General features: G+C 42.5%; 2 protein-coding genes across 3 annotated transcripts in view; one reads left to right on the top strand and one right to left on the bottom strand.

The window, feature by feature from the left end:
* LOC119400007 (tetraspanin-17) overlaps positions 1-14,698 on the bottom strand; it is a 29,310-nt gene extending 14,612 nt beyond the window's left edge. For both annotated transcript variants that reach the window (XM_037666925.2, XM_049417119.1), the window contains exons 1-5: positions 14,517-14,698; positions 9,421-9,615; positions 6,220-6,294; positions 5,387-5,485; positions 4,167-4,295 (exon numbers count right to left, since the gene is read on the bottom strand). In XM_037666925.2, coding sequence (XP_037522853.1) covers positions 4,167-4,295; positions 5,387-5,485; positions 6,220-6,294; positions 9,421-9,615; positions 14,517-14,672 — 654 coding nt within the window. In that variant the 5' untranslated portion in view covers positions 14,673-14,698. The remainder of the gene's footprint in view (positions 1-4,166; positions 4,296-5,386; positions 5,486-6,219; positions 6,295-9,420; positions 9,616-14,516) is intronic.
* A 224-nt stretch (positions 14,699-14,922) lies between these two features.
* On the top strand, positions 14,923-22,839 carry LOC119399995 (nudC domain-containing protein 2). The gene is made up of 2 exons (XM_037666905.2): positions 14,923-15,124; positions 19,802-22,839. The coding sequence occupies exon 2, from the start codon at positions 19,831-19,833 to the stop codon at positions 20,389-20,391; it is 561 nt and encodes a 186-aa protein (XP_037522833.1). The 5' UTR covers positions 14,923-15,124; positions 19,802-19,830; the 3' UTR covers positions 20,392-22,839.
* Positions 22,840-24,413: the final 1,574 nt, after the last annotated feature.

The following is a 24,413-nucleotide window of genomic DNA, read 5'->3' as shown; positions in this document are numbered from 1 at the left end:
CTACCAGGTGACAGAAATCTGCCCGAGCACAATCTTTACAGCAGATAGAGATTTCACAAACAAATACAAGCTAACATTTTTTTTTTCTCAAAAACTAGGCAAGCAATTGTGCCACGTTACACTGAAATACTGAAATATATGGACACTATAATAGCTTTCTGCAAGGTGAGAGTACGAAAAGAGCAGTGGTAAGCACGAAATCTTGTTATCTTAAAGGGGCAAGGCTCTTGGGAACACAGTAGTCGAGGCTCTTGGGAACACATGAGCCGAACTATAGCCCAGCATGTAGCCTGTAATTTACAATTAATTCTCAAAGTCAGTTAGAAATCACTCTTCTCTCGACAAATGATGCCGTAATCCCAAATGCCCACGCCATAAACCCAAAGTCCACGGCCATTGGCTGATTTGAGCATCGCGAGCTGCATGGTTACTGCAACCATAGAGTTTCCCAATATTAACTAGAGTGAACTCTGGCGCAGCTATCGTTCAGCCACCATGAGAATGATGGGGTAGTACACGGATATGCCTAGTCTTCGTGCTTGCAGGCTTCGAATGCACTTGTCGCTTTGTTTATTCTGTTTTGGTTTTGCTTCGGGTAAAAGAATGGATCGTTGTGAACTTCCTGACCAGATTTGAATTGGTAAGCCTAAAAAAGTCAAGTGGTGAAGTGGAACAGCTGAACGTCGTCTCGTGACAAAGCAGATGCAGGGCACACGGACCCAAACGGAGCCGAAAAAACGAAGATTAGATAAATCCATGTACTACCAATCATTCCCATGCTGGCTGAAGCGCCATGCATTGCAGCTCCCATAGACACTAGCACCAGAGTTTCCTCTAGTGTACTATAGGAAACTATGACCGCTGGATGCCGCTGGATGCCGCCAAGTGCCCGTGCGCGATCACACTGAAAATAAGCTGAACGTTCGAAAAAAAATAATAAAGAAAAAGTGCTCAAGGTCGTGACACATGAACTGACGAACGGACATATGTTCTTGCCCCTTTGTGCAATGGTGGTGCAATCTTCTGGGAGTGCCCCACTGATGAGCAGCATGAAATATGTTTCAAGGCGAAAACAGACGTCTATGCTGACAGTGACCATGGCAAAGACCTTGCACGGAGGACAGCGAAAAACCGTAGTGTCACAAAAATCCTCGACTCCACTCAGAGAAACAAACAGGGTTCAAGACGGAATCAAACATAGGCATTGTGCATGGCAGTCCATGTCGAGCGAGGAGTCTTGTCAAGAGAAATTGAGTGGCAGCAGCACGGCATCACACCAGGCATCACACCATGTGAATTGCACAACAAGCGAGTGGTCTAAAGCTTCCCACCCATCACAAAGGGCTCAGGCTCAGCCATCATCAGCAGCAGCAGCAGCGAATGCATCAAACAAAGTGTGCAGCTACATAGCTGCCCGTACTGCTTTACAGACGCGTATAGTGGGAATTTCATAGAAGTCTGCACAGCTTTGAAAAAGATATGCAATAGCAAATAAAGAGACATAGTACACCCAAAGATACTGGTGTTTCCCTTGCACATGATTCATATCTCATCAACAGAGGCCAACAGCAGTCTCAAAATGAAATCCTGTGGTACATAAGACACCCCATTGTTTTGAAGGAACAAAAAAAGGGCATGATGTTCATTTGTTATGCAAGTGGTCTCGTCTTCAAGGCAAAATTGTTCACGGCATTTTGCCATATCGACGAAATCATACACCTTTATGTTTTCTTTTATGCCATGTCCATTTTTTCAACGTAAAAACGCTGGATCAGTAGAATCAGTTCACCGAAAATTGTTGTTCTACAAGTCTTTTGGCTGTGGACACAATTCGCCAGAACCTAGCCATATACAGCTTCGCTGTAAAAGTTCACACATGAGGCATTCGAAGGGTCGATTTAATGCTAAACAGATGTACTTGCTCATCACGACTTATTTGTCTTGCATGAGCGCAGCCAGGCCTTCGTCTTCTTGTGTTACAAGAGTAACACCTGCTGAATTGTTTCCTCATATTGCATCATCTGACTGCTGACACTCAAATGAGGCACTACACAGATTTCCTTTTACACAAGACAAGTTGTTCATTGCCGTATTAGTGGCCCTGAATACTTTACAGATGCGATCTCTTCGAAAAATACAGTGCACACGCAATGTAACGTAGCAATGGATTCTGCAGAACATGCGTTTTGTGTCGAAGGTAAGCTATCACCAAATGCACATGATGTGAAAGAAATGTGCAATTTGAATTGCCACCCTTTCCCAGCCAACTGCATATTGTCAACATTATTTCAAAGTTCTATAAATATGTTTTAATGACACATTCTACCTGCATTTTCTCATACACTCCCTCCTTCCACAGATGCAAAGCTGGAGCAAAGGCTTCTCCATCACCCAGTCAACTTGCCCCCATTCCTCATGCCACGCATTCTTCATAGCCTGCTGTAGTGGCCTTTTTCAGTCTTTTTTTTTCCCTACTACTTCATCCGCTCTGCAATCTCCTCATCCTTTGTATAGGCCTTGTTGCTCTCTCCTCAGCCGGTGCACCTATGTTGAGAAGTGCACTCACTACCTCGCATGCTGGCGAAGATTTTCCGGCAGCCGCATTATAACCAGTCTCATCTGAGGGAGATTCAAATTATTGTGCTTATGGCACAGCAAGCGGCATGCGAATAACGAGTTTTATGGGAGGGTAATCGACCACGTTACAGGTGGTCCGAGCTGTAATATATGGAACATCACTGAAATGGTGGAAATTTGCATGGAGTGTCCCCTTTAATCACTACCACAATACTAATACTCTGTAGAAATAATCACCACTATGCGATTTACACATTCTGCAAGTTTTTGCAATGCCCAAACATGGCCGGGGGCCATTTAAGCATGAAAGAATTACAATAACATTTAACCCTTTCAGAGTGAATGACATACAGTCGCGCTCAATATGACTTGCAACACGGGAGCGCGAGGCCTCATGAGTTCAAAGATTGCGCATGGCCTCAACTTGTTTTCATTTCAGCAACTAAATTATATTTTCTTATTTGGCATCATCCCCGAGTGCGAGAACAGTATTTAGTTATGGAAATAAGGGCTAGTTGAAGCCATGAGCAGTCTTTGAACTCGTGAGGCCACGCGCTCCCGTGTTGCAAGTCATATTGAGCGCGACTGTACATTCCGATCATTTCTCTTGCTTGGCATGTGCTGCCACTTTGGGGGACTACATAGAATTTTTTTCTTGCGCCGATGTCTCTCCGTTTTCTTTTTACACTTTACTACAGCGGTGTGCCGGCTATCGCTTGTGCATCTGGTCACGCGCAGCGGCTAGTTTTAGTTTCATCCTTTGGGTGGTTCCCGCTTTTGCCCGCCAAACAGATGGCTATCTGGTTTAGAATGCCTGAAACGGTGACCGCTTTGTTACTACCTCATTTATTGTTCCCCGGGGCATGATTACGCCTGTTTCCGTGCAGGCGCCAATTTACACAAACGATGCTGCTGCGGTTGCCTTTCCTCTTTTGGGGACTCACAAAAACCGCTCCCGTCTAGTTGGTGATAAGATGAAGGAGTGTTATATATTTCTCACTTGTTTTTGCTTTCCGGACGTGTGCACAACCATACAATTTTCTTCAGTGCGCTCACCTGCACAGTTCGCTTGCGCTATGGAAGTGCGTGCGCACCAGTTGCACTGCTGCGAGTGAGTCGAGCAGCGATTCCTCCGCATCACCGCTTTACTGCCGAATCAGAATCCGATTCATTGGATGTCAGCCCGTCAGACAAGGAGTTAATTTCGAGTTAAGGCTCTGATGATGAGCATCCCAAAAGCATGCGCAATGAGACACTGACTGGATCAAAGGTGACTTTTCTCCCTCAGTGTTTCCATTAGACGTTTCATGCACTTATTTTTGTACATCTATAAACTACGTTTAATGCAACGCATCATTTAACAGTCGTATAAGCTTTTTATGGGATTTATTTTGCTGTTACTCATGAATAAATCATGTGTATGTAACAACACAAACGATTTTTTGTCGCTATAAGGTCACCCTAAAAAAATTAAAATTTTTTTTCTGAAATAGATTTGTCTAAATAATTTTAAATCAGTAATTATAAGAAATCGACCCTGTGGGGTCGCATTTGGCGAAAAAATTCGACCATCAAAGGGATAAACTTACATTTGGTTGTCTCTTGCAGCAGGAAAATGGAACACCACAAGCTTCACGACTGCCTACTTCCACACTTGAGCAGTTGAAGTAGATATTCATGTCCCAGTCTTTGGGGCCTTCAATGCCACAGCAGCCCAGCTGAACGTACAAAACCAAATGCGGTTGCACATTTTAGCATCAGCTACTTCTGCAGCATATGTTCCATCTCTAAGTGCAAGAGTTGACAAGACGAAAATTTTCATCATTCTGCACTCTTGCCCACATGGAAATGCTTGCACACAACAGTGAAGTGCAACTTGATGGTAAAATTTAGAACCAGGTGACAAGTAAAGTTTGCTCTAAAGAAAGTGGGAAGTTATTTTCAATGCAAACTACTGTGACTGACAAAGAAACTTTGCTGATTTTAATTGGAACCTTATAAATTAGCTACTACACAGCACATAGCAAACAAAGCAAAGCAGCAATGTCTGTTGTCGAATTGTTTGAAGTCTAATACCCATGCCACACGGCCACAGAAAATGGCAGTAACTTCCCAAAACCTTAGAACTCAATGCCATTTGCTAGATTCCATAGGGGCAAAACTAATGTCATTTGCCTTAATGTCATTCACTACTTAACGCATTCACCAGAACTTGTACGACTGAAATGTATACTCCCGACGCCATGGCTCATATGGTGCAGCATACTTTAAGCGTTTGAAATAGCGTCTATCATGTAAAATATATACATGACTTAATGTGTCTCCCTGTTACTTCCTAGCTGCATTTGGCAAAGTTCAGTCCAGCATTGCAATGGGTGCCATGTTGCTTCTGGGCTTCACATTCAACATGCAATGGCTAAAGTTGCAATTGTCTGTTGCAATGCGTTTATATAAAATACAGGAACAAAATCAAGCTAATCATACAATAGCCTGCCTATTTCTGAATTTTACTAGCCTTGGATGCAGATTACACTGGTAAATAATGCATGTTTCATTATTACACTAAGATTGCTCCCTTCAGAAGTCGCTGTTATCGACATCAGGACAAGCGACATTAAATTTGGACATGTGGCAGCTCCACCAAAACAAATATTTAGGAACATAAAGCCTTAAGAACCGAATGTAGTTTGTCGTGCCCAAGTAGGATGGATATAAGTCGTGGTGCGTTGTCAAATTTTCGTAATATGCCCAGAGTTTGTACAGAAGTCCTTCAAATGTAACCTATCCTTTAAGAGATGCTTGAACTTGCCCACTGTTCTTGAATCCAGTCAATCAAGTTTTGACGATCAGGGTCATCCCTGTAAAACACAATGAAAGCCTGGAAGCCATTGGTTGCCTGAGACTTGATCTGCAAATAATGAAAATATATTTACATTCAAACAATGTCCCCAGTTCTCACGATTCATTAATCTGAGAAATGAATAATGGACCAAAGCCATGGATGCTGCAAAAAAAAAAAGAAAGAAAAAAATAAAGAAAGAACTGAAGCAGGATATCACTGGTTAATCTAAAGGACACTTTTTATTCTGCTGTAGAGATTTATGTTGTGCTCCCTGTTGATCCAAAATGACTCAATTTTGTTTTGAAAATGGGAGTGCCCCCATAGCTGCACACCGCAGTAGACAAGAGACTTGCTAAGCTAGCAAAGCCCAAATTCAGCTAGTTCCTTCTGCACTATGAGAGAGTGACTTTCAGCAGTGCGCTTTTTCACAAATTATTACATAAATTACTACAGCCCTGAGCGAACTTTCAGCAGCGAGTGTCATTCAATGAAATAGTATGCAGATATTTACAGGGCGTCAAACCGAATAATTACGGGTCCGGTTCCTGATCGAGTTCAATATGCTCCACTTCACTGTTTCAATTCTGGTAAAAAGAAATAAAGATCTACTATAACGGTTTCTGCACCACAACACTGTTGAAATGCTCTAAACAATTACTATAACGGTTTCTGCACCACAACACTGTTGAAATGCTCTAAACAATTACCGACACAAAGCTAAGCTTTAGAAAAAACTGTAGCAGCAACTTACAAATAAGTCTATCGCAAGTCTTTGCAAGAGAAGAACAAACAACACCCACCCAATCCTTGAAGATGAATCCCAAAATGCCTGCCGTCATCTCCAACAGCAACAATATCGCTAAAAATATGGCGTACTGAAAAAGCACAAACAACAGTGTGAAGTACTCACTCCCATGATTGTGCTGCGTGCATCACTACTCTACAACACAGTGAATGAGATAAGGAGAACTCTTGTTGAAACAGCTGACTGTGCCGCACAAACGAGAAGCTTAATAGGTGCATACACATCAAAGGGTCAGTCAACACACATAACAAAAACAGAAAATGTGGGAAAGGCAAGTTACAGTCAAAAGAATCCCTTTTTACAGGTAAACTTTCCTTGGCAAAACCTTGCAGCAAAGGAAGGTATAGTTGCAGCACACCTTCAAACACTGCTATGCACTTCCTCCCTCAGTTAGGTGGAGTAATGAAATTAGATTTGCAGACATAAAATGGAATAAGCTTGCACAAGATAGGGCAAATTAGAGATCATTAGGAGTAGGCCGAGAACAATATTGATAAATGTTTTACGAAATGTTCTTGGTATGCAGTTGCCAACACCAGAAACTGTTTTGACTTCACATTCAGTTCTAACGCACAAACAATTTTTGGATCCATTTTTACGTGCACTCTCTATGCACACTGCAGCTGCAGCCTAGACACAGTTGCAGAAGGAAGTGCAAGAACCAGGGGTGTCCACCGAAAGCAATAAATGAGAGCTTCAAAATGACTGAATCGATTCATTGTACAGGCAAATTCATCATATTAACCTTCATTGTAGAGGTGTTCCCAATAGAGATGAGAGATGGGAATACGGCTGGGGCACGCCAAATCTTTCAGCACACAGGACATTTCAGTGTTAGAACCATTAAGTGTAAAGACGTTTGCGTATTATATCTACAGCCAGCTGAAACCTCGATTTAACGAAGTGATGGCCATGCTCAAATTTTGTTAAATTTGGAAGTTTGTAAAATCAAGAAGGGGATCTTAGGTTCCAAAGCTACTGTGGCATTGTATTCATCACTAACCCATGCCTGTGCGTGTGAAAAGCCCGTGAGGGCAGCCCAGACGAAGCCTCCCATGTCGCCTGCAAGTGGGAGGCGACATGCCTGGGCGATGCAGGCCAGGGAGTGTCGCATGAAGCTATGACAGGCTGCCAATATGCAGACTCTGAGAATGAATGCAATGATTGTGCGAGAAGGCCAAGCAAAAAAAGTTGCAATGGAGACTATCAGTGCCACCTGTCTCATAAACCACAAAATAACGAAAGCAACTACCACCGGCCTTAGCGCTATCTGCAACGCAAGAGTGCGACCAACTGCCAAGTCCGCTGCTCCATGAATGGGCACAGCATGCAGCCTCAAGGTTGAACACGGCATCGTTAGAGCGCATGCTTAAAGAATAACCAGACTGTCAAATTTAAAGATCACTGCTTATTTTTTTTACACATTTATTTCAGGAATAACTTTGTTCAATCGGGTTTGGTGGCCAAGTTAGTTGCGTTAATTCGGAATGAAAATTATTTCACGAGATCGAGTTGAAGTTTAAGTGAAGTTTAAGTGCATTTATTTCATCCTAGCTTCAACATTTCTCATCTTACTGAATTCACTTTAATGGACAGCACAGGGCATTTTTCATAGGTCATTGCAAGCTAGAAGTACTTGGACTTGCTAATGCTATCACAGATACTTGGTTAAAGGGACCGACAACTGGTCACAACGTGTGATTAGATCCTGGTAAAAATGAAAAGACAGTGAAATATAGTGACAGATTCCAGCATTCTTTTCGCGTTGTCGGTAGGATTTATATTTTTAAATTGTGTTTAAAAGTAACAAAAACCGGTATGTCGTGCAGCCTAGCGGAAGAGCCTTGAAGCTGGATTATGGAGCCAATCACTCTTTGCTGTGCGTAGTCACATAGTCTCATGCTGTCATGCACGCCATAATAAGTCCTGAAAATTAGAGTATGTATATTATTATCTATCCCCGCTCTATTTTGTGCTGCTTACGAGGTTAGAGGAGTTGCACGGTGAGAAGCGGCGCTGCCTTTGTGGTAACCAGTGGAACATGTCAAGCCGCGGCGCATGCACGTAAACCGCCGCGCTCGAACACGAACCGCTCTCGCTGTTTGCAGCATGGGTTGTCACTTGTGTTTAAGACTTCATATTCGCCGCAGATTGAAAAATTATAATTACAAATGTTTCATGGCGCTTTCCATGTTACTGTTCCGTGATTAGACACTCTCACTGGTAAGCTTTCCATTGCGCTACAGAAAATGGGCACCATGAAAAATGGTTGTCAGTCCCTTTAAAAATAAAAAAAAAAGGGAAGGGGTATGAAATAGTGGATAGCCTTTTGTCAAACAGACAGTTCAAGGACAAAAACAACGCCCCGATACTACCAGCAGCATTGTTGCCTTTGAAACATTCTAAACATTTTCGCTGTGAAAAACTCTTCATCAAACAAACAAAATGTGACACACTAAAACCAAGTGTTTAATTCTTAATTAAGCATGGTAAAACAAATCACTACTAATGATAAGAGAAAGACCTTTCATTCTCAAGCTAACAGCATGCTGTAGAAGAAGCTTATGGCATACTTGATGTAGTCGAAGCCAAAGCAGCTCACGGTGCTAATAAAGCAGAATTATCCATTAATTATGAGCAGAACAATAAAAATTGTGAGCCATTCCACTCTGAAGGTGGATGACCAGCACAGCTGTTTAGCACACGATACAGAGGCGACAGAATTTCGAACCTTAGCCGATCACACACCCTGCAACTGCATCTGAAATGTCCGTCCAGAAAGTCCCTTTTGAATTTAGCGTATGCTCTTTTAAAGTTTTCCATTTAAGTAGCATGGTACTTCGGACTTTTTGCCGCATTCTTCGTTTTGCGACGTGCGGATTCTTGTCTGGCTTGGCTGCATACGTTTGGCATTTGTCTTAAGTGTTTTCTGCTGGTGTCTTCCCTCCATTTTTAGTGGACTGGTGGCGAGTTTTGGGGTTTGCCCAATTTTGTGTAACACATACATTTTTGCTGATTCACAGGAAAAATACATGGAACCCTAGGCACACACAGCTCCGCTGTAAAAAGGTACATGTTAAATGTTCACACACATACAAAACTGTTTGCCTCATAGAAGAATTATGCATATATACACAATGCACTTAACCAAGGTGCACAAATATCATTAATACATACAAAGTAGAGGGTTTCTTACAGCAGCGAGCAGGCAGGTATTTTCTCTCAGGGCGCCAACGCAGCCAGTGAAACCAATAATAAATGTGATGCCTCCAATGACAATCAGCACAAAAGCAGGGTCCAGTGCAATGTTGGTAAGCCGACTCAGGTTGTTGAAAATGTCTTTCTCAGTCCAGGCCCAAACACCAACAACCATGATGCTTAAGCCCATCAGCTGCAATACAGAAGCATTAAGTCTTTAAACACTCATGCCCACAATGAAGAAGTTTACCTTAGTATATCCCCCTTCATATGCTAATTATGGTATACTGTCCATAACTGTGTCAAATTTACACAACTTTATTCAAAGGCACTCAATACTGAATCACAAGAAAGACAAGGTGGTCGAGTTGATTTTTACGTATCTCAGTGACAAATAATTAGTGTAATTAAACATGTTTATTATGAAGCCAGTAATGTATATTTAAAATGAATCAAATCTGGGGCTCAAAGTACATGCACAATTTATTATTAACACAATAGCGTTAAAAAAGAGCCTGTATCGCAGAAAATGCGGTGTCATCGACATTGTACACAAGCGAACAATCCGAGTGGTCGACAAGCGAAAAATCTTGATGGATGCAAAGAATAAAAATCGGGGTTCGAGTCAGAATCGAAACCAGGCATTCTGCATAACAATCAAGTATTCTTTCACATAGCCACCCTGGTGCTTGAAACTTCTTTGGAAAAAGACCGAAGCAGTTTCAAGGACTGGCACTACAGGAGTCATGTCGGGCGAGGAGTCATGTTAACAGACTTAATATTGTGTGGCAGAAGCACAGAATCACAGCAGGCATCGACTCATGCGAATTGTGTAGTAATGAGTGGGTGGTTTAAAGCTGCCCATCCATTACAAAGGGTCGAGTCATAATTTATTGTCATCAGCCACATCAACAAATTGTGCCTCTGCCTGGGTTCCAATGTTGGTAATAACCCCTTGAATGGCGACGTCTAACAACTATATATATGCACGTCATGCACGCGTGTTAATTCAACCGGCCTGAAACGCAACGTGCACATTTCTACACACTTCACAAGTGGGCAACTAGCGTTCATTTAACTTTGTTACTCTGCATATTGCTGCAGAGGATCACTTTCCTTAAAGGGACACTAAAGAGCAAAACAATTCTTCTCATATTAGTAAAGTACTCTTTCGCGATACCAAAAACACCATGCTTGCTGCGAGAAGACGCTTAGTAAGCGAAAAAACGCGCAAAAACAAAATGTGGGTGGCGGCACCACCTTGAATTTTCCACACAATTTGCCATGACGTCACATGTTTTGATGGCGCCTACTAGGGACTACGTAGTTCCTAATCAGTAAAAATGAAGTACATTGTCCTCTGAGGGGGCCATAGACTTAACATACTAAGTTTGGGGTAATTTTGTTGAGCCAATGGCGCCAAAATACGATACACTTTGAAATCCGTGACGTCACGTGGGAAGATTTTCGCGCGAAGTTTAAAAATGAAACTTTGAACTTGATTTTCTCCTCTATTAATAAACCTATGATGGCGAAATTAACGACATTAGAGTTTTCAGAAAACAATTTATCGATCTAGGCCGATTCATTGTTTCTTTTTAGTGTCCCTTTAAGATACTACCATGTTCGACAAGTGTTTCAATGTGCAGTGTTCCAGGAGCCACATCAAAACTATAATTTGTTTACTCAGATTGCATATAACTGATAAGAAAGTACCGATGTATTTCGAGCCCAAGATTTGATTATTTTTCAACAAAAATAAAAGATGACTAACTTCAGAATAAATAGATCTAATTCATTACAATCACTGAAAAAAAAAACACAAAATACATACCGTATTTACTAGAATCTAAGCCGATGTTTTTTTTTTTTTTTTTTTGAAAAAAGCTGTGCACGAAAGTGGGGGGGGGGGGAAGGTCGGCTTAGATTCAAGTACAAGGATTAAGTTTTTTTTTTTTTCTGGCCTTGAGAATTTTGGGGGTCGGCTTAGAATAGGGGGCTGGCCTAGATTCGAGTAAATACACTATTACTACCTTCTCTTTCCTGGAATACAATACTGAGTGCCTTGGAATAAAGTACAAATTTGACACATTTGCGTGCCATAATTCGTGCCTCTCTGCCTTGTGTCCTTAACCAACCCAAGGCAGTCCTTGCATCCTAAAGTGCAATTAGTGAGCACACAAGAAACAAGCGCTGTCCTAAAACACACTGCGGTAACCGTTGCACAGCACAAGTCCACGCAACTAATGCAGTCAGTCACAAGGACATTTGTGAACAGCACCAATGAGTGCGTTCATTTGCTGCATCCTGCACATGCTCTGTTTTTACCAAAATAGACTGCAGCTGAAGTCTCCTGTTGCATCCCACCCTATAGGTCCAAACATTTAAAAATGAGTGCCAGGTCAGAGCTATAATGCAAGTATAGAAGGACCTCCCAATAACTGCACTTTCAGACATGAAAACAAAAACCATTTGAGTGAACTAAGTCTGGTTGAAAAATAAGTGAAAATAGCTTAGAGGAACATTCTGTGTGTTCTACAGATGTCACTAGGCAGTTGTGAAAGCAGCTTTTGCAAGTTATCATCCATGCCTGTCAGTTAACATAAATGTAACCAGTGTTCATTTCACCTAACTTCAAGTTTCAGACTCGTGCACAAGCTACTCATTACTTTCAGTACAAGGCTAAGAATACATGCTCGATGGGTATCAATATGACAGACAGTACCTACGATCACCCCATTTTGTGCAGAATACTTAACTAAAAGCCTCTACACTAAATACAGTCAGTATGGAACCCGTGCAGTAATGGATGATGCATGGCCATTAGTCACCTAATTAACAATAAATGGTAATCCAATTTCAGGCTAATAAGCTAAGCAGGCTCATTGTAAAAGCCTGATATTCTTTTGGATGTGTAAAAATACAATTACCTGTGGAGCTGTGTTATGACGAACTTCCACTGTCAGAATGCAAGAAACAAATTGGGTGGCAGAAGCCCAAGCATAGCTGCACCCCGCAAGGCATTGTTGGTTTTTACATTGAGAAATGCAATGCCTGGCCTTTCATGCATAACCATGTTGCATTTCTAATTAATTTTTGTCCGTGTTTTTCTGTTATAGAATTAAACAAGACTGGCAGTTTTTGCATTCAATAATGCAACAGAACTGATGAGTTATGAAAGAATGAAATAAGGGAAAGAGCAGATAAGAATTAATATAAACTTCTTCTATATGTAAGAATGCCAATGCTAGGTTATAAGTGACAGATGCTGTGTACTTCATTTGAAACACAGAACAGCTGACCAGTCAGAGTAAATGACACTAGTGCAGTAATCAAAATTGATGCATGCACTAAAGGCAACCAGAGCCCTAGTTCACTTACTACAATCGATGGGCCTCACAGATAGGCTGCGATAGCAATGTGTGCCACTTCAATTTTGTACACATACTTCCGTTTTGATACGCATCTTTCACCCATTCTATCTTTTTAAATCTCTTTTCTGGTGTGCAGAATAGCAGAACATAATTATTATGGCTGAACTTCCTTCCCTCTGTCTGTTTCTCTCGCCCCATGCTCAATACCATGCCAGTGAAGCAAGATCACAACATTTATGCTTATCTTGTGCCAATATTCTATAGGACTCCCATAACACTGGATGCTCCTTTACAGAAATGAGAGGGACTTCGCATGCAATGTGGCTTGCAATCAAGTTGCATCCTCATAGTGACTCAAACAATTACACATGCTGCGTTATCTGACCAGCCTATCTGCAAAAGTGCAGTGGCAGATGTGTAACATCTCCGCTTGCATTCATGAAGCCATATGTTGGATATCTATGTGGTTGCATCAATGCATTTCAGCAATTAGAACATTAATGATATTCAATGCCACACACCCTGGTCATCACAACGTTGTAATATGTGGTGCAATGGCCTAATGAACTTCCTACGCACCACTACAACACCGCTGAATGCCATGTTAGTATCAGGTTTTCATAAAATGCAAACAAGAAGACACTGCAAATCAAACATTTACTTCATATTGCAACGTGAGACTGTGGCATGTTCCGGCACTAAATACCCTCGAGCCCCACCACTAAGAACCTGCAAAAAATTGCACACAATGGCAAAAGAGAAACACCCCTTATGTTCTTTTCTGTCCAGCATTGTTGATAATGAAATGAAACGTGTTTCAAACACAGATATATATACAGACAAGCATGCTCATTAGACATTAGTTAATAAAACTGATCTACTAGTACTTTAATATAAAAATAATGCAGGGAAAGGTAATTCTTAGTATTGACACAACCTCCACTAAATTACCTGGCGGATAGAAAAAGCTAGTGTGTACGAGCTTGCCATAAGGATTGTTCCTCCACAACGTGAATGAGAACTAGTAGAAACATCGCAGGCCATATTTACGAGTTTTTATAATCAGAATGAGCATGAGAATACTATGCTAATTCGATTGGCGCGCTATGAACTATGTAGGCACCCCTACAAAGTACTACTAAATGCTTTCAACGTTTACGCACACTAGAAGCAAGATTCACTTTGACAGGAGCAAAGACAGGCAATACTATCAAGTTTTATCACTGGCAGTACTGCTCACACTGACGCACCACACCTGTTTTAAAGGGAAACGTAACTGGTGTGCGTTTCCGGAGTTCAACAGTTGACAAGTTTTACACTTCGCATATTCTCAGAAAGAAACAAGGCGTGGTTATCCGATGACGAGCTCCAAGAGGTGAAGGAAAAAGAATAGCAGCGAACACAACTACAGAAGTATTTTCGCAAGCGGCTTTTTGTTTAGGTTGAGCACCAGCCGCATTTGTCATCTAGGCCTGATAAGTTTTATTACGTGCAAGCGAGACGTCATGATCTAAAGATAGCGCGCTGCACAGTCCTAGGCCTACTACAAAGCTTGCCGACCCTAAGGCGAAACATTAACGATCTCCAGGAAGGTCTTCAATCAAGCAAGCGTCTTGCAAGCTAGCAGAAAGGAGGGGCCCGTCCACAGAAAGAGGTTACAAGACTGCGAAGTTCGCTTTAGAAGGAAATATAGCAAAGGCGGAATGTCAGTGACACTCACCCAAAAAATCACATTGAAGCCAAAGATCAGATACTTGAGGCAACAACTAATTTCACTTTTGTCGCGCCTGTGTTTTCGCACGGGCATCCTGTTCCCATAGCGCTCAACTTCTTCGCCATACGGAGCCATCTTGCCAACTAACTTCCTTCTTTCCATTACTCTGCCTTTCTCTACGCAGTCTTGCCCTTTTATATTCCTTCCCACTGAGTGAGTTTGTTTACTTTCATCGGCACACAATCAAGTTTGTCAAGCTGACATAGAAATGACGTGTTTGTTCCAGTGCTTTAAAAAAATACAGCTTGGCTTGTTCATTTTTATCTGTTAATCTGCTGCCAATCTTGTGAAATATAATGATCGGCCTTAGCGCTTAATGCATGTTCCAGTATGGCTACCATGGGCGTGCTGTCGTTTATTTTGCTGGGTGCGTTATTTTGAAAGCTTGCGGCAATCTTGCGGGCTTGCGTACTTGCGTCGCTTGCGTGTTGCGTGTTGCTTCCTTGCGTCGCTTGATTAGTGTACTGTGGCGAAGTGCGGCAGCCTCATCGAGCAGTGGCGAAAGTTTTGTTTTGAGTAGTGCAAAGATAGTAGTTAGTTGAAATAACTCATTGGTAAGTAACTGACATGTCATGTGCTTATAGGGAGCTTTCACAAGCGGCGAAAGCGCTGTGCATTGTGGGTAGTCCGCCATTTTGAAGTCATAGACAACCGAGCCAGGAAGCGCGCGCGTGCGGCAGCTCCGAGTAAACAAACAGACGTGCCGGAGCGATCGCGCATGTTCTTATTGTGAGGAGCACCGACCATTAACTACGAAGTCAGCGAAGACCAGAATGTACGCATCCACGCTCTCCCTTAAACACCGCGAGTAATACAACGAGAAAATCCAACTATCCGGAGTGGACCCGTTCACGCTGCAGGCAGGCGACTGCATAGTGGATGTGAATTTGTGACCGCTCCTCGATGCCTCCGACATTCGCGATTTTGTGGTCTTGAGGATGTGTTTTGTAACGCGACAGTAGCTGGAAGGAAGGAAGGCCGTTGGCGGCCACAACTTCGTGACAAGCGGTCGGGAAGCGAGCCGCGAATGAAGCAAGTTGCTGCCGATAGCGGGATCGTCATGACACAGGTAAGCTTCTAAGGGCGTTTTAGATGTTTATCTTTTCCATTATTTTGTTAGGTGACCCATTCGCAGGCCCGCATCAAGCCTCCCGTCGAAGTGTGCTTCCTGGGGAAGGGTGACGGAGAAATCCTTGCTGCGCATTGCTCGTGCATGGCCGGAAACGGCGAGGCGTGCTCGCACATTGCAGCGTGCTGTACACCTTGGCATACTTTGCCAAAAGTTCATGAAAACTTAAACTTATTGCACTTTTCTCGAAGAGCTGATGCTAATCGGCACCTTTGCTACTTCTCACCAACGACACACGAGTGCTCGCTACTGCAGGTCGATACTCAGCTGCAATCAGTACGCCGAGAAACTGGTCGCGGTCAAGGCTGCGGTGCACAAGTTGGCTTGTTGCAGTGTCGATGCGCCACTTCTTCATCGCCGATGACGACAAGCCCATTTCGGCAACGGGCCGCACCTCAAGTTTTTTCATGGCAGTAGGGAACCAGCTCTTGGAGCCGTCTGTGCACGAGCGCTCTTCACGCGCTCGCAGGCCGTACTCCACGTAAAAGAGGAGCGCTGCGATGTGGGAACACGCCTCGCCGTTTCAGGCCGTGCGCGGCAAGGATTTCTCCGTCACCCTTCCCCAGGAACCACTCTTCGACTTGAGGCTTGTCACCTTACAAAAGAATGCAAAAGATAAATATCTAAAACGTCCTTACAAGCTTACCTGTGTCATGATGATCCCGCTATCGGCAGCAACTTGCTTCATTCGCGGCTCGCTTACCCAGCCGCTTGTCACGAAGTTGTGGCCGCTAATGAGCTGCCGCCGCGTAACAAAACACGTCCGCAAACCACAAATTCACGAATGTACGAGGCATCGACGAGTGGTCACAAGTTCACAGTCGGCTGCCTGCAGCGTGAACGGGTCCACTCCCGATAGTTGGATTTTCTCGTTGTATTACTGGCGGTGTTTAAGGGAGAGCGTGGATGCGTACATTCTGGTCTTCGCTGACTTCGTAGTTAATGGTCGCTGCTCCTCACGAGAACAACATGCGCGATCGCGCCGGCACGTCTGTTTGTTTACTCGGAGCTGCCGCACGCGCGCGCTTCCCGGCTTGGTTGACTATGACTTCAAAATGGCGGACTACCCACAATGCGCAGCGCCTCCGCCGCTTGTGAAAGCTCCCTATTGAAACTAGATTTTTTAATGCTAATAATCGCCGGACAACAAAAAAAACATGCACAATGATAGTGAGATAGGCTAGGCACATCATCACTTATATAAAAGAAAGGAAGTGAAAGTAAATAGCGGTCTCTTCCTGTATTTTAAGCATGATACTGAATTGTTATCTTCTGTTTAGCAGCGTTTATGTGTAGGCGCCAGTTTTGCACAACACCGCACGAGCTGTGAAATGCAAATGTGCGAATATTAGTCACCTTATCTAATCATAATAAGTCTCATTAATACTGCAATCTCACCTTTGCCCTGCGACGGGACCGCATAAGTACCATAGAACACACCTTGTTACAGATCATAGACAGCCACACAACACACGCTAGAGTTCAGTTAATCTGTTTCATTATTAATCATAAGTGTTGGGAATTTACAAAGTGTTTTTGTTCTGTTTTCGGTATGTGCGTGGTGAAATTCAGTCGTTGGAGCTTAATTTATGCCTGCATGAGGTCACTTTTGGGGTGCTATGCAGTGATGTAGCTCCATTCTCATGACTACAACGTCAGGGATTTCGGACTTTTGTCTAATATATATTGTTGTTCTCTATCTCTTTGGTACATTGCGAAATGCAACAGAAAGACATTAGACACAACAAGAAAATTTCCACAGCTGCCTTTATAGTACTAATCTGTGTGTGAAGTTTTGAATGCTAGCTATACATGGCATCTAACATACATATAAGAGCCTCCTGTTTATGGAAGAATCGGTGCCACCTTGACATGACAGTATGTGTGCCCTATTAAGAGTATGTATGTATGTGTGTATGTATACAGGGTGTCCCAAATATCATGCAGCACGATTTTAAAAAAAGAGGAACGTCGTTACGCAAGGCACCCCTATGCATATTGTTCTCAGTATACTGTAGTAGCCACTACTAATTTTCTTGTTAATGAGGTTTAGTTAATCAGTCCTAATTATGTTTCTAACTCGACAAATACTCACCTATCATTAAAATGTCAATGAGGCATACGTAGGCATGTTCAAATGACATCTAACTGTGCTATTTTCAACAACATACTAATTGCATGCTCGCTTTTTTTGGCTAATAAAGCCCACAAAATCTAAAAGATGACACTTGACTAGATTGCAGTGGGCATCAAGAAGCAGCGCCCTCAAACAGGATCACTGTGAGGTAGCAAGTCAAGACTACGCTCCCACCTTTTGCGGGTGGGAGCATAGTCACGTGTTATTTTTCATATTTCGCGTGTTTCTTTATCAGCCAGGAAAAACAAGCACGTAATTAGTACGTTGCTGAAAATAGCGCAGTTAGATGTCATTTGAGCATACCTACATATGCCTCATTAACATTTTAATTATTAGGTAAGTATTTTTCAAGTTAGAAACATAATTAGGGGCTAATTAAGTAAACATCATTAACAAAAAAATTAGTAGTGGCTACTACAGTATACAGAGAACAACATGCAGTAGATGTGCTTCGCATAACGTCGTTCCTCTTTTTTAAAATCATGCTGCATGATATTTGGGATGGCCTGTATATCACATGGTAAGGCAGGTGTTGTTTGCCCCAATATGTCCGGTATGTTTGTGAATGGTAAACATTAGCCTTACCCTAATAAAGCCAACACACAATGAAGGCAAGGAAAGCATAACATTATTTGTAGCTTTTAAAGGGACACTAAAGTGAAACAATGAATCGACTTAGACTGATAATTTCTACTCTGAAAACTTAACGACATTGATTTCACGATCATTGGTTTGTTAATATAGGAGAAAATCTGGGTCAGTTTCATTTTTCAATTTCATGCCGAAAGTCCGTGCTTGACATCACAGCTTTAAAACTGTATTTTTTGTATTTTGGCGACATTGGCTCAACGAAATTTTCTGAAACTTGGTATGCTAAGTCTATGTCCCCTTCAGAGGACAATGTGCTTAATTTTTACTGATTAGGAACTATGTAGGACCTAGTAGATGCCATCAAAATCTATGATGTCATGGCGTTTGGTGCGGGCATTTTGAGGTGGCGTCGCCACCCAAGTTTTCTTTTTGCGCGTTTTTTCACTTACCGAGCATTTTCTCACAGCAGGCATCATGATTTTTGGAATTGTGAAAGAGTAATTTACTAATATATGCAAAATAGTTTTTCTCTTTAGTGTCCCTTTAACTGTAGTGTAGTAATTATAAATGGAAATGAATTAAAGTGGACAGAAAGACGACTTGCCGTTGATGGGGACTGAAACCACAACCTTTGGCGAAGCCCCACCAGGGCTTTGCTGTGTTCAGAGCTTGTATTATGCAGTGACAATTGTGTCTGCAAAGTATGAGATGGCTGTGTTGTGTGAAAGTTGAAGTTTTCAACAGCAGGCCATCCTTCCTGTCAAAGGAGGCACACATTGAGTGAGAGTGAAAGCCACATGCACCAGTGCTCCACATAGCACGCGTTGCTTGTAACATCACTGAGCATGTCGTATGACTTTAAGGAATCAGAATCAGTCATTATGGAATGCGCTACACAGCCACTGAAAACGTGCCATAAAGCAAAATATAAAGAAAAGAAAATGGAGACTGGGCTCACTGCGTGAATGGGATACGGATGCTTGCTGGTGCTAGTCAAGCAAGCAGGAGCGCGCGCCCGCATTAACTCCTCTAATAACTAGTCATTTAAATTTTCTTTTGGTAAAATGGTCCATTGATTGCACCTTGCAACCTTATAACAAAATTTTGTAATGGGTACTGGTAAGGGGCCCTTTAACCAGCGTGGAAATTTTCACTGACACGAGGACAAAGAATAATGTGGACAGGGGGCTGTCCACATTGCCCTCCCATGCAGTGTATATTATTGTAACTCTTTTAGATATGATTATCATAGCATGATGTACATACCACGCTTGTCGGATTGTGATGACATAACTTGGTCAGTGGTCCTTTGACAACTGATGATATCACTGCTCATGTTAATGATAAGCATTTCATCTTCCTCATTTGCCACAGGTCTGACTTGTCCATGAGAGCTCACTAAAATGCCACTGTCACATTTTGATGAGCGGAGTGGTGCTGTGAGTTGCCCAACACCCTGGGGTCGCTGGTGGCAGACAGTGGGTGAAGTATTTGCCGAGATTGAAGTTCCCAAAGGCACACGAGGCAAGGATGTTCGGATCCAGATTACTCCTAGACACATATCTTGCACAGTGCATGGAAAGGAGCTCTTTTCTGGGAATCTTTATCGCACTGTTGTTGCTGATGAATCAACATGGACCATTGAGGAGCGACAGCGGGTGTTGATTTTGCTTGTCAAGACAGAACCCGCTAATTCGGAAAAGGTGTGGGAATCGCTGCTTGAGGGACAGTATGCACCAGATCCACACATCATGCACGAGATGATGAAGAAACTGGACCTAGAGAAGTTTCAAATGGAGAACCCAGGCTTTGACTTCAGTGGAGCCAAACTAGATAAAGCATATGACCGCATTCCAGGCCTTCATGACGACGCTTTGGAAAGTCAGGCAATGGGATTTCATCTGCAACAAGCAAAGAGTGAATCTACTGACAGGACGGATGCTAATGCTGGAAGCCTTTCTTAGTGACAAAGTTATTAGGACCACCTTCCTTGTCTTCCTTCACCAACATTTGTTCCTTCATCAGTTATTGTTTTTCAATGATACATGTGTTGTTTATAATTTACTCTCTCTAATTCTGTGTGAATGGGTGTGTGAGCAGTTTCTCTCCTTTTTTGGGGGAGGGGGAGGGAAGGGGGAGGGGGGCTAGAGTTCAAGGCCCACATAAAATCACTGCAGATGTTCTAAACACGTATGGCAAGTTGAACACAAAGAACGCTACTTGTAAGGAGTTGTATGTAGCAGCCAAAGCTGCTTATAAAATGTTGACAGTAATGTGCAGTGAAGCTGACTGAAAATCTTAGTGCATCAAGCTCTCATGCATCACTTTGACACCTGTGCTATCAAGAATTGGCTTGACTGCATAGTGTAGCCACCAGAAGTTTCTTGCATTTAAAGTTTCACAACATACTAGCATTATTTTGTGTAGCAGCATGGAAATGGGATTTTGGTATTCATACCAAGGGGGGGGGGGGTATGGCTTTCTGCACAGAGAAGGTAAATGAATGCAACACCTGTTTTTGTAATTAATGGCAGATGTTGACATGAAATTGTTTGCTTGCGAGATCTGTGAAGGGAAGTTATTGCATGGCCAAAACCTGTTTGGAAGCCATCGATAGCATTGCAGCATTTATGACTTGCCAAACGCTAGCAAATGTAAAAATTTCTAGGTTGATTTTGAATGTTTATATAAAAGCACATGTTTTGTTAATAAAAAAGGGCCAGATATTTTTTAATGACTCCTGGCAATACCTGGCTGACAATTGCCAAAATAAAAACAAGGGCAGTTTCACTCATCTCTGTGTTAATGTGGACTTCATGCATATATTACTTGAAGCCAAGACAGTTCTGATCAGGTTCTTAGCAGAAAGCATCAAGAATTAAATGGCTTCTGAAACCAGTATCTTGCACAAGTACAGCCATGCGCATTTTGTGCTATATTGCACAAGCATTGAAGCAAGGCACACAGATGAACCACCTGTGCAAGCATTGTCTGCTGTGCTGTTTCTTTCAGCAAGTATCGATCCCTGCCTCTTTTACCTGTGGGGCCACATTGTGGACAGTAACAGATAGCAGCATTATGAAACCTCAGCTTTCTTTTTTTTTTTTCAACACTTGTGTGTGATCATTATACCTATATGGTTAGGTAGCGCACTTTGGACTTTTTGCAGCAGCTTCTACACTTTTTTAAAGTGTAGAAGCTGCACGTTTTTCGTTAACTTTTTGTTTTTGTATCGCTTGAGTGTGCGCAGATAGTTTGGTCCTAGATAAGATTACGTGGACTGTCGGTTTATCTTCACATGTGCATAAATAATCCTTTCACAGGAGTGTGCAAAATTTTGTCTTTGATCAGGTGATATGAGGGTTGGTTCATTTCTGTGTCGCTCGGGGGTGCTTGGGTGCATATTTATTGAAGTATTTTTCCTGAAAGAAATTCAGTTGCGAGTGTAGTGAGTGTCGTGTCCTTCCTGTTTCTTTTGTCCCCGTCCAAAGTGCGCTACCTAACCATATAGGTATGATGATCAGTCACCAACTAGCCCAGCTCTCAACCTTATTGAACTTGTGTGTGACAATAATGTTGGCAATCTTGGTGTAGCATGCATCTTTTTCTTGACAGTGCTTTTGGTTTCCTTCTTTTTATTTCTTCAAAAGGAAACCACCCCAGACATGATGATGGGGTTTACATTACCCTGAAAGGAACAGCATAGCAAACGATGCTTGCACTGGAGATGCTGTGGTACTGTCAGCCTCACAGATTATCGCCGCCATAGGGCGCTGACACAGCGTGCAGTCAACGCTCATGCAGTATAGGTAGTTAAATGCCCAGGACTGCATTTTCGATGGAGGCGAAAATGTCTGAGGCCTGTGTACTTAGATTTAGGTGCACGTTAAAGAACACCAGGCGGTCAAAATTTCCGGAGCCCTCCACTACGGCGTCTCTCATAATCATGGTTTTGGGACGTTAAACCCCAGATATTATTATTATTATTATTATTATTATTATTATTATTATTATTATTATTATTATTATTATTATTATTATTATTATTAAATACCCAGGAGGCTGTACTTTTTGTTTCTTTGGAAACACCCGCACTGTTTAGCTGTGGTTAAGCATTTTTGTAAGCATGTAAACTTGGTGTGTTTCGTAAGAATGTGATAACTTGTGTGCTGGTGTTTTCCCTAGTAGAGCATGCTTTTCTTGTGCTACACTTCTCAATACTACTCTGTGCTACCTCAAGCTGTTACATGCCTGACAAGCAAAAAGGAATTGGAGAAGCTGCTTTGCGCAGTTGTTGGGAATCTTCCCCTGTGCATATTTTGCCCTGTAGTGCATTATTTGCAGCATGGTATCACAGAATAAATGTCCAGTCCACTTTGAATGTTAATGTCTCTCTTGATGAAGTTGAAGAACTCAGCCATTCATGACGAAGTTGAAAAATACAATTTTGATTATATTGTACAAATATGGTAGGGTAGGTTCCTGTGGTCATAAAGGGCCAGCTTTAGCACTCTGAGTAAATCGTGTAATTTATTATTGAGCCTCTGCATTTGAAAAAAGGTTTGAGAGCAATGCCACAACTGTTACTATGTGCTGTGGTCCACATCTGTCTTATATGTATAACACTAGTGCATTGTAAGCAAGTGTCCTAGGGCAGCAGCTGGGTGAGAAACAGCAAATATAGCTTGCCAAGTGTCTTTGCTGTATTTACAGTAAGTTACAGTGAGGCATACTGTTCTCACTCCCAGCTCGCTGCAAATCCATGAAAGGCAGTGCACTCCTGATGTTTGACGTAGGCTATGGAGTCGCCATATTTTCATCTTCTTAGTGTCAACTTTGTTTCATATGTCTGACACTTACGGCAAGTTTTGATATACCTGGTGGTATCCACTTCCATTTTTTCCAGGTGAGTCTTCGAGTTTTCTATATGTCCTCCAAAAGTCACCTTAACTTGGTTCTTCGCTTTTGCCATAAAGTCTTGAGCAATAAAGGACCACTGACACCAAAGTCAAACTCGAGATGTTTGTGTTGTTTGATCCTCTGGTATACATAGATACCCTGACCAAGTAGTGCCTTGAAAACATTTTACATGATTTAAAAGTAACTTGAGACCATTCATCTGAGTTGGCAGTATCACTTGACATCATCATAAATGACTTTGCTAATGGCTCCAACGTTTTGCCTGTTTCATGTGTATTGTTGAAAATAGAAGAAAACGACTGCCGCATCTGCAGCATACTTATCATCATCATGGGGATTAGGGTGTTCCATTAAAGGGAAGAAGACGGGGCAGCCATGTCGTAGGTCTCGTATGTAAAGAAATGAGACTGACAACATGGCTGCCCTGTCTTCTTCACTTTAATGGAACACCCTAATCCCCATGATGGTGATAAGTATGCCCCAGATGTGGCAGTCGTTTTTTTCTATTTTCAACGCATTCCCGCTGGCACCAAATGAACACGCTGAACCAAAAGATGACTATTGTCCCTCAGCACTTAGAAACTTCGTCAACTGGTTTGCATCAAGTAGTTAGAGGTTCAGGTGGTTACTAACGTTGCTGCATTTCGTTGAGCATTTGCTGCGGTGCGTCTGCTGGCGATATCCAATTTTCACTTCCCCTTTCGCTCTTAAAGCCTCCTGGGCAGACGCTACCAAAGGAACTCGGCATTCTGGCCTTGCAAATCTATGGACCATTGTGCGAAGTTTCATCAGGCAGGCAGGTGCACAGCAGGTGGTTTCAAGGGCCAATCCTGCATGATCTGGATTCAGCATATTAATCACCTATAGGTTCTTGAGTCTCGAAGCCACCTTCGTTATAGTAGTTTGCAGCTGCGCTTCATGTTCCTGCTGCTTCGAAGGCTGGGCCTAGAGGACGGGTGTTGGGACAGAAATTCATCGCCCTGGCCTCGCACGTCTCAAAAGTTCTCATCGATGAGAAAATCTTGTGATGGACGGAGATACCGTTGAATGGTCGGAGTGCAGGGCT

This window comes from Rhipicephalus sanguineus, chromosome 1 (assembly GCF_013339695.2).
Source record: "Rhipicephalus sanguineus isolate Rsan-2018 chromosome 1, BIME_Rsan_1.4, whole genome shotgun sequence".
Lineage (NCBI taxonomy): Eukaryota > Metazoa > Arthropoda > Arachnida > Ixodida > Ixodidae > Rhipicephalus > Rhipicephalus sanguineus.
Note: the sequence above shows the minus strand (reverse complement) of the source record. Positions and strands in the feature narration are given on the sequence as shown.